This window comes from Geosmithia morbida, assembly GCF_012550715.1.
Source record: "Geosmithia morbida isolate 1262 chromosome Unknown scaffold_2, whole genome shotgun sequence".
Classification (NCBI taxonomy): domain Eukaryota; kingdom Fungi; phylum Ascomycota; class Sordariomycetes; order Hypocreales; family Bionectriaceae; genus Geosmithia; species Geosmithia morbida.
This window is the reverse complement of record NW_023336189.1, coordinates 2087244-2101041: the sequence shown is the minus strand read 5'-3', so window position 1 is coordinate 2101041 and position 13798 is coordinate 2087244. Positions and strand designations below refer to the sequence as shown.

General features: G+C 55.2%; 4 protein-coding genes across 4 annotated transcripts; 2 read left to right on the top strand and 2 right to left on the bottom strand.

Annotated features, from left to right (window-relative positions):
- Nucleotides 1–280: 280 nt before the first annotated feature.
- Nucleotides 281–2839, top strand: GMORB2_4285 (Sulfate permease or related transporter, MFS superfamily; the record flags this gene model as incomplete). The annotated part of the gene is made up of 3 exons (XM_035466260.1): nt 281–1398; nt 1494–2007; nt 2126–2839. 3 exons carry the CDS (start codon nt 281–283, stop codon nt 2837–2839), a joined length of 2346 nt encoding a protein of 781 aa, XP_035324097.1.
- Nucleotides 2840–4254: 1415 nt separating this feature from the next.
- Nucleotides 4255–5672, top strand: GMORB2_4284 (uncharacterized protein; the record flags this gene model as incomplete). Its single annotated transcript, XM_035466259.1, has 2 exons — nt 4255–4933; nt 5002–5672. 2 exons carry the CDS (start codon nt 4255–4257, stop codon nt 5670–5672), a joined length of 1350 nt encoding a protein of 449 aa, XP_035324096.1.
- A 3358-nt stretch (nt 5673–9030) lies between these two features.
- Nucleotides 9031–12227, bottom strand: GMORB2_4283 (regulator medusa; the record flags this gene model as incomplete). The annotated part of the gene is made up of 3 exons (XM_035466258.1): nt 9031–11255; nt 11487–11706; nt 12183–12227. The coding sequence occupies 3 exons, from the start codon at nt 12225–12227 to the stop codon at nt 9031–9033; spliced, it is 2490 nt and encodes an 829-aa protein (XP_035324095.1).
- A 99-nt stretch (nt 12228–12326) lies between these two features.
- On the bottom strand, nt 12327–13770 carry GMORB2_4282 (uncharacterized protein; the record flags this gene model as incomplete). Its single annotated transcript, XM_035466257.1, has 3 exons — nt 12327–12349; nt 13107–13163; nt 13749–13770. The coding sequence occupies 3 exons, from the start codon at nt 13768–13770 to the stop codon at nt 12327–12329; spliced, it is 102 nt and encodes a 33-aa protein (XP_035324094.1).
- Nucleotides 13771–13798: the final 28 nt, after the last annotated feature.

Sequence of the window (13798 nt, the reverse complement as noted above, 5' to 3'; positions counted from 1 at the left end):
TCACTTCTCGACTTCCTGTCTGCCTTTGACGGCACTATGCTATGACACTTTCTCTTCTTTTCTGGTAATGTTGCATATACCGTGATACCCGCTTTCATCGTACAAATTCTGCCCTTTTTCCGTCCGTCTGCTGTCTGCTGCTACTCTTTTCCCCACCTCGCCTCTTTCGTCGTGCCTTGCCGAATTGCCGTCGCACAAGAAATCACCGCCACACCACATTCACTGGCGTCTCTTCTTTGCTTTTCGACCTGTTATATCCCGACGAAAGTCGAGAAGAAAAATGAGCGGAAGTCCTTCCCATGGACGCTCTGGGTCTGGCGACCACCGTCCCGCCCAACCCAGCGCTCTTCGCCAGAGTCACGTTCCCAGCAGCTCCTCGTCGGCTCAGAGTGTCGGCTCGAGACAAGACCGGAGCCCCGGCCCTGCCACCGAGTCCACGCCACTGTTCATGCCGATGCCTGCGGGCGGTGCGGTGGCCATACATGCAGGAGCTTGCTCCCACGGCACCTTTAGTCCTAGGGCTGAGATACCAGAGGGACCTTCGCCGTGGGGTAACGACGATGACGACGACGACGACGACGACGACGACGATGAGTCCTCATCCAATGCGGACGCGGGAACCATGATACCTGCCCTTGACAATGCCATCTCGCACCTCGTGGGAAATGATGACTGGAAGAGGCGACTCGGCCGGGCCATACGGACCAAGAAGATGGGCCAGAGTAACGAGTTGGCCGAGCAGGCTGGGATCCGCAACGTTAGCTTCCTGTATCTGTCATACTACATCCCCTGCCTCACGTGGATCAAGCAGTACAAGCTGTCCTATCTGCAGGGTGATCTGATTGCCGCCCTCACCATGGCTTCGTTCTACCTTCCTATGGCCCTCTCGTATGCCTCCAACCTTGCTCATGTCCCGCCCATCCACGGACTCTACGGTTTCGTCATCAACCCCTTCATCTACGCTGTCTTTGGCTCCTGCTCTCAGCTCGTCGTAGGCCCTGAGGCTGCCGGTTCTCTCCTCGTCGGCGCCGCCGTCAAGTCTACGGTTGACGCCGGCGAGGACGGCGAGAACGATGTTTTGGCCAACGCGCGTGTCTGCGGTGTCATCACGGGCATGGCCGGGGCCATGGTGCTCATTGCCGGAATCGTCAGGCTCGGCTTCCTCGACAGTGTCCTGAGCAGGCCGTTCTTGCGTGGCTTCATCAGCGCTATCGGCTTCGTCATCGCCGTTGACCAGCTCATCCCCGAGCTGGGCTTGGCCGATCTGGCACTTGAGGCGGGCGTCAGCCACGGCAGCAGCGCCGACAAGATTGCCTTTTTGGTGCACAATGCCAGCAGAGTGCACAAGCCTACTTTCATCATTGCTGCCACCAGCTTTATTGTCATCATGGTCTTCCGGTATGTTTCATCCGCCATGTATTGTGCATTTGGCATGCTCAATAGCATTTCCATTGCCGTGCCCGATGGCATGCTGACCGCTCCTCTGTCTATAGCGAACTCAAGAAGCGACTCCAGCCCCGCTTCCCATCCATCGTCTTTATGCCCGACCGCTTCCTCGTCGTCCTCATGTCCGTCATCCTCTGCGCGCACTACCGGTGGGACAAACTCGACGTTGAGATCCTGGGTACCGTCAAGGCTGCCACTGGACAGATATTCAAATTCCGTTTCCCCTTTGAGGCCTCGCAGATGAAGCACATCCGCAGCGGCATGTCGACGTCGTTCCTCATCGCACTTCTCGGCTTCTTCGAGTCGTCGGTCGCTGCCAAGAGCATCCCGGGGAACGGCGCCATCCAAGGCATGCAGCTGAGTGCCAACCGCGAGCTTATTGCTCTGGGAGTGGCCAATTTCGTCGGCGGAAGCTTCCTCAGTATCCCTGCATTTGGTGGCTACGGGAGGAGCAAGGTCAATATACAGACTGGTGGCAAGACGCCCATGAGCTCAGTGTTCCTGAGTCTCTTCTCACTTCTCTGCGTCTTGTTTCTTCTCCCCTACTTTTACTACCTGCCTGTGCGTTATTCTGCTTTCTCTTCGACCCCCTCCCTCCCTCCCTCCCTTCCTATTACCCCAGTTCCTCCACTCCATCCGCGTCTACAGTTCAGATGACTAACGCAGATGATGGCTATAGAAACCCGTCCTGTCATCCATGATTTCAGTCGTGGCCATTTCACTCATGGAAGAGGCGCCGCATGACATCTCCTTCTTCTGGAAGATTCGCGGGTGGAACGAGCTAGGCCTCATGATGCTCATCTTCATGTCGACCATCTTCTACTCACTGACCATGGGCATGGCTCTGGGTGTGGGCGTATCCCTGCTGATGGTGATTCGGCACAGCACGCGTCCGCGCATTCAGATCCTGGGACGTATTCCGGGCACCAGCCGGTTTGAGAATGCCGAGACGAGCGAAGCATCGCGTCTCGAGTTCATCGAGGGTTGCCTGATTGTCAAGATTCCCGAGCCCCTGACGTTTGCCAACACAGGCGAGCTCAAGGCACGACTGCGACGCCTCGAGATGTACGGTACACCCGCGGCACATCCCGCTCTCCCCCGTCTACGCAGCTCCGATGCGAACCGCAACGTCATCTTTGACATCCACGGCGTCACGTCGATTGACGGATCAGGAATGCAGGTTCTGGCGGAGATCGTAGCCGACTACCATGACCGGGGCGTGCGCGTCTTCTTCTCCAGGGGCCCCTCGCCTCACAGCAGAAACTCGGTTTGGCGACTCATGGAGAGCAGTGGCGTCGTGGAGATGTGCGGGGGAGCGCACCATTTTGTAAATGATGTACAGGAGGCTCTTCGCCTGACGGAGTATGAGGAGAGTATGTCTGATGTGAGGTAGTTCTTCCCCCCTCTCTTCTCCCCTCCCTGGTTTCCTCTTACGCTTTGCTATTTTCTCGTATGGCATTCTGATTGGACGCATGATTATTTGATATCCTGAACATATAAAATCTGAACACAACCCGGATTTACGGATCCTGATTTGCAAGCATACTTGTGATGGCTAGCTCGTTGGTGGCTCCCCCCCCCCCCCCCCCCCCCGGACCTAAATACCCTTCTCTCTTTCTGTTTCTGTGTGTATGTTCTATTTTTTTTTTTTTTTAAATTCTTTCCGTGATACAAGCTTCTTGTGGTCCCATTGATTCGAAGTCTGATCGGTCTAGTTTATGTGGCCCAGCTTCGATGTTCTCCCTCGTGACAGACATTCGAGATTCAGTCATACGTCGAGAAGACAGATGGACGGGAAAAGGATGGCGGTCGGATAAAGGGTTTAAGGATAACGGCATGTCGTCATCCTGCATATGTATTGGCCGGTTGGGCATGAGGGCCATGATAGGGCCAGGATGGGAATTTGTGGGTGTGGATGAGGGAAAGGAAATTGCCGGTTTTTTTTGTGGATGGGCGGGCATCGGGAAGTTGGAGAATCACAAGTTGCTATTCTGACGTCACCCTGTCAATGAACAGTTGGGCATGGAAGGGAAGGCGCAAAGCAGAGCAGCAGTTTCCTTTGATGGAACATCATTAGTCATAGTTCTCTCTTCAATTCTCCGAGTATAATTTTTCTGCTTTCCAACAACCGAATCCCTTGACTGTCCCTCTTGTCATTGCACATGCCACCACCAGCAAGGCCTCACTCAGGTGCTGTCGCCACTCCTCTCGCACGGTTACGACTGCAACAACGGCGATAGCAACAGTCGTCTGGCCTGGACTCCATACTCACGGTGGGACTGAGCGCCAAGAACTACCAACAGGTATTAGCCCGTCAGCCGGCCACGCACCCGCACTCTTAAACCACGGTCGGCAGGCCTCTGAACCCTTGCTCTACCTCCAGCTGCATTTTCCTGGCTTTGCATACGCGCACGCGGATAAAAGGCCACACGCCGCCATTCTCCGGTAACGAGCCACTTTCCGTCCCTCTTCAATCTCCCGAGCCAAGGCACGCAGAAACATAGGACGGAGGACGAGACGCACGCAGGCCATTCGACTGCCGATCAAACGCCTTGTCATGTATCTCACGGTGTCACGTTTACCATTGCGCCCAACACCACGTCGATTGGGTAACTGGAACGATTACGGGCATTGACGTACCGAGACGTCTCTTGGTCAGCGTAGCGCAACGGCTGCAGGGCAGAGAGAAGAGTAAATTCGGACAGTGGAGGAAACAACAAAAAGCCAGGAGGAAGGGACGAAAGAGAGAGAAGAAGAAGAGACGAAAGAGAGAGGAGAAGAAGAAGAAGAAGAAGAAGAAAGGACGACATGCAGATGGACACACTTCCCCCGGCCGTCATCGATCGACTCTGTGATGCCATAGCTGATGTCTCGGGCGGTGACCTGACGCAGTACGCCAGCGTCTCGCGGTCCTGGCAGCGTGTAATCGAGCGTCGCACGTTCCACAGCTTGTATCTGTCATCTGCCCGTCTGGATGACCTCCCCAGCGTGGTGACCGGTCCTAGAATAGGCTACGTGCGCGTCATCACTCTACACGTCGCCTTGGCATCGTATCACCGACGACAGCGCAACGACATGGAGTCGGCGGAGGATGGCAGCCGGTCCACGCACGTCTTCGACAGTTCCATTCAAGATCTGTTCGGTACGCTCGCCCAGTGGGAGGACGACGTCACATCCGAGGGCATCCACCTCGAGATCCTAGTCGAGTCACCGAGCGACGACATGTCCGGGACATCCCACACCCACGCCCGCCGGAGAAGCCGCAGCCCTACGACGACGAGACGGGCCAGGTCGTCGGTCACCCGGCTTGACCTGCCCCGCAGTGCGTTGCCGCGTGCCTCGGTCATCAGTGCTCTGACTTGCTCGGGGAGACACATTGAGCTGTCGTCGGTGCTGTTCCTCATCTCCAAGATGCCGAGGCTGCAGCTCCTGGACACGGAGATTGAGCACGACACAGCTGGCGAGAGGGACCTGGCGCAGAGAAGAGGTGAGTATCATTTCTCGGTCTACGGTCCTTGAATAGGTCACTCTTTCTCACGAAGCAACTGCGCACAGACTTCATCCTCGGCCTCCAGCACTGCGCACCCAACATTACCGAGTTTCGCCTCCGTCGTCCCATGAGCACATTCGACTCGCCCAGATCATCGTCCAAGTGGGCCCGTTCACTCTTCTACAGCTCCCTCCTCGAATATACCCAGCAATGCATAACGTTGAAGTTTGACGACAGCATCGACGCCCGCAGCCTGCTGGCCTACTTCCGCGATGACGAGTCCGGACGGCGACGGTATAACGACCGGAGCGCCGGCGCTGGCGGGGCAGGATCGTCGAGCGCGGGACCGTGGTGGCCGCGTCTCGAGCGGCTCCAGGTGCGCAACTCATACATGATGCGCAGGCCCTACACGCGGGTGCGAACCCATGCCAGCGCCATCAAACATGTGCACGACGTGGTGCTATTCGTCGGTCGCGCCCTCCGGTGCATGCCGGCTGCCAAGTCGATCCGCATCAGGCAGTACATCCTCGCCGAGGGCAACCTGGAGCACGCCGTGGTCAAGTACGATATAGACGACGCTGGTCGGCCGGTCGTCGTGTTTCAGGGTCTGCAACCGCCGCAGAAGACGGTCGACGCGTGGACAGCGAGTGTTCTGGAGACGAGGGGTGTTGATCTAAACGTTCGCATCCTTGCCAATGCCGAGGGTCTCGCCAACCGACCAGATCAGAGGTTCTAGATTAGGTATGCACTCATCTCCCCCATCTCTTCTTCTTTCGGGGAGAGGATTCTCCTCGTTCTCGTTCTCGGACACCTGCTGCATCGTTCTTTCGTGACATCTGGTGTTGTTCGCTGTCGCAAAAAAAAAAAAAAAAAAAAAAAAAAAAAAAAATCTCCTGTCTTGTTCTATCACATGTACGATATTACTAGCAGTACTACTACATCGCTCGCCTACTATCCACATGTAACACTGTACCGAATACATCTGCTTGTCTTGTTCTATGACTACTCGTGCAGTGAAGAACGACAACATGTAAGTAGGAGATGAAATAAGAGGAATAACCCGGGATTACCATGACGATGCATCTACGCGCGACATGAAGACCTTCCGGGTCCCGAGACCGAGACCATCGACAGATTACAGACATCGTACTCGTAGAGCGGAGAAACGGCGGCCGAGACCAGGAAGTTGGGTTGGAGGGAGTCATGGAATATTCGGCAGATGACAGGGTTAGAGTCAGATGGATAATAATAGCAGGAGTTATTGCGTCCATAGACGACTACGGCATGGGTAGTAGTACTAATAGAAAGAACGAACCCCCCCCCCAGGTGAAGATTGTCATCATCTGCCCCTTTGCCCTTTGGATTTTGGAGGGGGGGAGGTTGGTTCTCTGCCCTTGTCGGTCGGTGCTTGGCACCTGTACGAGTAAAGATACGAAGCTCAGGGAGTAATGAATGGTCCCCCCCCCCCCTTTTTTTCCTTGCTTTTCCTTGTACTTGCAGTAATCCCCATGATACCCATGTTAACCGAGGATATCATACAGATTATGCTTGTCGACGGCGCACGTTGAGGAGAATAAGAGGGTGTGTGTGCTCGATGACCCTGGTCGATAGGTTCGCTCTATATCAGCATTCGCCCTCGGCCATCCCTGCTCACGAGGAGGTTGAACAGGGGAGAGGGTTTATTGGATTATATATCAACAATACGACCTCTGCATACCGGGGTCGAGTACTTTGATGCCATGTGGACGTCAAGAACGGCTTATGCTATGATACTATAGATACTATATACTCGGTAATCCGTACATCTATCCAGACGCGGATCCCTCTCCCGCCCTCTCATGCCAACAGCGGACATCGTCACCAGACGGCGGCAAGACGTAATGACTCGGCAGGCCATGCAGGCAATGCAGTAGCCCCGATGGACCGTCCCACACGCATGCCAACCCTGGATGGGGGCGTACAGATATTATCAACCGCTGTCACCGGGAGTTTTTCTTCTCTCTCCTTCTTCTTCTTCTTTTGACATGTGGTCCGTGCGGGTACGACACAATGCTGCTCTCCTCCATCTCATCCTGTCTCTTCCTATCGGAGCTCATCCTCCTGAGGGGAGGAGGGGATCATGACCCTTGTATCCTTTTGTACGCCCGGATCAACGACGGGGGTTTGTGGGATGAGTAGCTCGTACATGTATGTAATCTGCACTCGGTACGCCATACATGTATATCACCCCATAGAACTACAGGTACGAGCGCAGTCATGAGTGCATGATTCGGAATGTTGGGGGTGGTAAGATGCCCGTGGTCGTCATCCGCGCCCCCCTTGGTCTGTGCATAATGATGAGACGGTGGCCAATGAGAATGAAGGGTCTGATGAACATGACCTACGGATACGGAGTAACGAGTACTACGATGCCACTCAAACTTCCATAGAGTCGTCATTATCGATACTTTTTCACGATACTTGAGGGGGGGGGAGTGTACATCTCGTGTGCAGTTTGGGGGAAGGGCGGATGATCGACTTGCAGGGATGGGACGGGGGCGCATGGACGGCGACTATATTTTGCATATGTATTCTGTACCGGTAACCAGTTCACGATTAATTACGGAGTACAGCATCTTGAATTTCAACATAGCAGGGTATAATACGGAGTGATATATGGGATACCTCCTACCAGAGGTCAGATACGAGACGGGCAGGGAGAATGGGATGGAAGCCTTGGTCAGGCTGGGACGTATTGAACCGTAGCAGATATAATATCGTGCATCTAGATATATCTCGAAACTACTCCATACCAAGCCCCCGAGTTTCAGAACGCACACATGACAAGCAAGGAAAAAGAAAACTCCCAAAAAAGAAAAGGTAGGCTTGAGGAATGTGTCAAACTCCCCCCCCCCCCCCCCCCCCCCCCAAGTACCCAAGACATCGACTATGGGAACACCACCACCACAACGGATGGATAGGAACGTACTCTTACTGTGTAGTTGTGCAATGCAGAGGAGAATTCATGTATTAATATACGAAGCCATTAACATTACTGGCTGTATGCATGCCCAAAGATAAACAACCCCCTTTGTTTTCTGTTTTTTTTTTTTCGTTTTTTTTTTTCCCTTCAGGTGGCTACCCAACCAAGCTATCCATGTCTTACCAACGACCATTTATATATATAATATAGCGAGACAAGAGAAGAAAATGACCAGAGAAAGATGGCTGACAACCAAAACCCATAGCCGCCCTCTATGAAGAGAATCCTGGAAATCGCAATTATTAGAGATGAGATAAGAGGTTCATATATATATCCTTGACCAGAAACCAACAAGCAAACAAACCAAACAGAATAAGATGAAATAGGAAGACGCCAAACGATAAGATAAGTCTTGCCTCCCTCCCAGAAAAAAAAAAGAAGAGAGAAATTTCATAAAACATGCAGAGAAAAGAGAAAAACGCATGAATGTTGAAAAAAAAAAGAAGGAAAAAAGAGGTCGAGAAAATCCCATGAATATGGAGGGATATAAAAGGGAGGGGGGGTATATAATGATACTCGTTAAGAAGAATGGGGAAAAGGGAAAAGGAAAAGAAAAGAAAAAAAAAGTCTCTCCAAGTGTATACTTGCGAAAACTGCCCAATGTTGGTTGGAATGGGTTGTCGACATTGATGGTATGAATCGTGGTGTTGCAATGAGACAAGATGATGCGGTGGAGATTATGCAGTTGGCAAAAAAGAAAAAGAAAAAGGAAATAAAAAAGGGAAAAAAAGGAAACCACACAACTTATTTCCTCGACAGTTGATGGGAATCAACTCACTCCCTTCAAGTATGGAGAAGAAAAGGGGGGGGGGGGAACCATCCTTGACCCTGACGAAATGGAGAGTGCTCACGCTCCATGTCCGTCCATCATCCTCTCCCCCCTCCCGCCAGGTTTGAAGGTGGTCTGGTTCGTGAGATGATTGGTTTTAGGAATCAACACCTGACCCCTTCTCTTCTCGCACACGATCAAATCTCTCCAACTGCTTTTGCTTTTTTTCCTTGAAATCCGAGTTTCCCTCCCCCTCCTTCCCTTCCCTTCCCTTCCCTCCCCTGACGCTCCGAACAAGTACTTTCACGCCCTGGGTGTTCCATCGGCATAGGTCGGTGGGGCCGTACTGTAGATTGGTGGAGGAGGGGCATGTGAGTGTTGCTGCTGCTGCTGCTGCTGCTGCTGCTGCTGCTGCTGCGAGGCGAGGCTGGGGTACGGATCTGCGTAGTTTGCCGGCGCGGCATCCCATCGAGGTGGTGTGGCGGCCGCGGTCGGGTGGTGGGTCAGGGGGGTACCGTATCCCCCGGCAGATACGGTCCTGGTGTCGTAGGACGACACGGCCGGCAGGGGAGTGCTGGTGTTGATGCGCATCGAGGGGGGAGGGGGTGCAGGGCTCGGCTGACGCATGCCGGGGCTCATGGTCCTGGGTCCAGGAGGGGGGGCGCCGCCCCCGTAACCGGCCGCGGCACCGTACGGCCCCCACGACGGCTGGGGAGCCGACAGGGATCGGGGGGACGGCATGGCGCCTGCGTCGTGGTGGCTGGGGGCGGCCATGGAGTACTGGCCCCCCGGGTGGTGGTGCTGGTGCTGGTGCTGGTGCTGGTGCTGGTGATGGTGGTCGTGCGACGACATGGCGTGCTGGCCGGGGGGCGTGGGCAGAGCCGCGGCGTAGGGAGAAGGGCCCGGGGCGGCCATGGTCTGGGGAGGGGGTGGGCCGCTGGCGGCGGCAGGGTTGGCGCTGTACTTTCCAATGATCTTCTTGAGGGCCGACTCGAGTATCTTCCAGGGGAACACCTTGACGTCCTTCTCGATGTTGCGAGGCTTGGGGTTGGGGAAGGACATGATCAGCTTGAAGAACTCCTCGCTCTCGGCCTTGCCCTTGGACACGGTCAGCGGGTGGAAGCCCTCGAGGTTGCGGCGGATGCGGTTCTTCTCCTCGACGCTGAACCGCGTGGGTCCCATGACCAGCTGCTCCAGCAGCGAGATGGTGTCGACCGACGTCACGAAGCACGCCCCCTTCTCGGCCCACCAGATGCACGAGATGCAGATGCTGTTGGGCGGCCGCTCGTTGACGGGCACCGGCCGGAAGCTGGCGCTGAGCGTCGACCCGGACTGGGACCGCCGGAACATGACGATCCGTCGTCGGTTGCTCCACTCCACCTGCGTCCAGTTCTCGGCCATGGTGTCGAGCTTGCCGTTGATCTTGAGGATCGCCTTGTTGGAGTAGAGCGAGACCTGGCTGTAAGGGGTGGCCCCGCCCGGGTTGGTGATGGTGCTCGTCCGCACCAGCTGGGGGGCCCCCGACGAGCCGCCGGTCGACGTCGACGAAGACGGCATCGGGAGCGGCGTCAGGCTCGACCGGTGGCCCGACATGGCGTGGTGGTCGAGCGAGTGCGCCCTCATGCCCGTGCTGCCCAGGGTGCCGCCGGGAAAGCCTGCCCACGCGTGGGCCGAGGGGCGGTGGTACGGAGGCTCCACGAAGCTCGAGCTCCTGTAGGTGCTGATCATGTCGCTCGGGCCCGGCGCGAAAGGTCCGGGCGCGTACTGGCCCTGCTGCGAAGGGTCTTCGTAGCTATTTGTACCCGCGTCTCCGGGCATGGGAGCAGCGGCTTGGTGTGCCGTGACCGGGGTCTGTTCTGACCTGGGGGACACGCTCCCGTGATCACCTCCGGCAGGTGGTTGCTGGGCCGGGCCACTTCCCATCTCGTGCTTGATCATCTTGTCGGATCGCGTGATGTCGTCCTCGGCAGATACCCCCGCACCGCCACCGCCGCTACCGCCGCTACCGCCACCGCCGCCGCCGCCGCCGCCGCCGCCATCCATGTACTGAAAGGACCCGGCCACGCTCCTCGACAGCTCCTCACCCGCGGGTCCCTCGATGACGAGTGACAGCGGCACGTTGGTCGCATCGCCGCAGCCGGTGACCATGGCTTGGGGTGCGTCGGCCGTGCCCGAGTAGACGAAGCTGCCGCTGCCGTCCTGGCTGCTCTCCCGAGTCACGTCCTGGAGCGGGACCTTTTCCGATCCGAACTGCAGCGAGAAGTAGGGCGCCGTCGAGATGCCGAACAGGTCGTACTGGGCCGACATCTTGATGAATACCTTTGTGCCGAACATGCCCGAGCTGGGTTGGCAAGACACCACGGTCGGTCCCGCCGGCATGTAGGCGCTCACCGAGCTGCCCACGCCATTGTTGGATCCGAAGGCCTGCTGGTTGAGCTGGGCGAACTTGTCCGTCTGCTGATGTGTCGGGAAGGGCTGCGTCGTGTACTGATCGTATGCGGGTTGGGGGTATCTTGAAGGGTCGAAGCCTGTGACATGTCTGTGTAAGCCATTGATCTTTCTCTTTTTTTTGTTCTTTTTTTTTTCCGTCTTGTCGGTGCTGTCCTTCTTCCCCTTCTCTGTTCTTCTTCTTCCTTCTTTCTTCTCGCCCTAGCTGCTTCTCCGTCATGTTCTGCCTGACCGTCCTCTCTTCTCCCTTGCCCTTCTTCTCTGCTCCAGAAGGCAAGGTTCCCCCATGTCAACCCGGACGGTTTTCTTACCATTCATGGACGGCAGAGGAGCCGCCTTTCCGTACGCAGCCATGTCGAAGATTCTAGGGGGTGAGTCGCCCAAAGAGTCCCCTCTGTCTGCTGCTCGGGCAGCTTCTTCGTACTGTGATGCGAGCGTCTCTGGAGATTCGATGCGGTCGTCCAAGCCGACAATTATCGGCCTCTCTGTATGAAAGGTAGGCTGTGTATGAGGAGGGGAGGGATGGAGTTGCTTCCGAGTCAGTCTCTTGTGTGTTTTGTCTCCTTTGACTCGTCGAGGTCAAGTGCCGAAACAGTGGCAGATAGCTATCGAGGTGTTGCAGTGATGTGGGAATCGAGCATCGACAGGTTTGACAGGGAGGGGGGTTTTGAGTGCTTGATGTCTAGAGAGCCCCGAGGGTAGAGGAAGCTCAAACCTCCACGTTTCTTGTTCTGACTCGTGTTTCTCTCGAGTGAGGACTCTCTCTCGCTCTCCAAAGTCAAAAGGGTAGGAAGTGTCGAGTTTTGGAGACGGGATTTGTGGGTGATGTGGGAGGAAAGGAGTCAGATGTTCTCGGTAGTCGAGAATGGAGAGGAAAGGAAGGGAAGGGAGCGGGAGGGTGGAAGAGGAAGGAAGGGAAGCACGACGGATGTTGTATAAACTTGGCAGGAAAATGGAACAGGGTGTCGGTGTTTTGTCTAGGGGCCAGAAGAGGGAAGTCGACTCACCTCGAATAGTCTGTAGGGAGGAGACTGGAACTTGACGGCAGACATCCAAGCTTCTTTTGGGCTGCGAGGGTCGGACGGAAGAGGGAAGACGGAGAGGTTGCTCGGCCTCGTCCTCTCTTGACAGGAGGTGGAAACAGACCAAGGTTAAGAGAATGCAAAACCAGTGTCTGGGACAAGGGCTCCAGGTGTTCAGGAAGAAGAAGGAGAAGAAGAAGAAGAAGAAGAGATCCGATTCTGGGAGGTGTGTACTTGTGCGTCTGCGTGAAGAGAAGAAGAGAGAGGTGAGTCGTAGGTGGATTTGTGTCTCGTCTGGATAAGCCCCCCCTTCCCTTTCTGCTTCCCCTTTCTCCTCCGGTCCCAAGGGAGAATTCCAGAGTGCAGGTTCAGACTTGGGGCGCCTCGGAAATTGGATATAAACAGACAAGGCGGGCTAATGTAGGTGAGAAGCTGTCGTCAGGTCGTTAGTCCGGCATACAGAGAAGACATACAGACATACAGACGCACGCCACTTTTGTTTTTTTTTTCCTTCCTTCCTGTGGTATTCCCCCTCTGATATCACCAGCCTCTCTCTCTCTCTCTCTCTCTCTCTCTGTCTGTCTCTCTCTCTCTCTCTCTCTTGTGAGCTTTTTTTTTTTAGTCTGAGACAGAAGCTGCCTCTTTTCTGTCTTTTTTTCTTTTTCCCGTCCCGAGATAGATGGCGGGGAGGGGGAGGGGTGATGGGGTGTGTAAGTATGTGTATACGTGTTTGTTCCAAGAAGGGAGATGGGGATCTTTGTGTGTCGCTTGCTGGAGATATGTGTCAAGGAGGGGAGGGGGGGAGGAGAAGAGTCTCTCTTCCAGAGATGGCATGCGGGAAGTTTCAGAAGCTCGAGGCAAAGGAGAGAGAGAGACACGCTCACGGACACATAGACACGACAACTCTACATTCCAGCACGGTGTGAATCGTTATAGCAACACGGCAGGCTATCAGTCCCGAGTAAGCTGCTGTCTCAGTCCCGAGGAAGCTGCTGTCCGAGGCGGGTCGGCGTCGCTTCTCCACAAAGGGAGGGGCACCTCCAAGATGTCAAGGGAGAGACAGAGAGGAGGAGTGCGGTGGTAGTGGCAGCATGGAGAGCGAGGTGTGTATATGTATGGGTGGGTGGGTGTGTGGGTGTCTAGGAAGGAAATTTGTCGTTCCTATACAGGTAGGACATGTCTTTCCGGTAAGGAAGGACGACGGGGATGAAGGAAGGGAGAGCAGAGAGGGAGGGAGTGGGTGGGTGATGGGAGATGGCGAGTAGTGATGATGATGGCAGGATAACGAACAGGCATCACACTCGTGCTTTCTTCCTCTCTCTTTTTAGCTAGACTCCATTTCCCAACTCGGGTACAAGAGTCAAGGAGAGATGGATATACACACGCAGAGGCAGAGGCAGAGGGAGGCAGAGGGAGGCAGAGGGATGGAGAGAGAGAGAGAGAGAGAGAGAGAGAGAGAGAGAGAAAGGCTGAACATGTCCACCCAAGTTTCGCGATCAGACTCACCTATATGCAAGGTTGCAGGCAATGACGGCTTTCAAGTCTGCCAACTTTTGAGAATAAAGACTTTCATCAAAGTTTATTCTCCTCTTCCCCTTGCT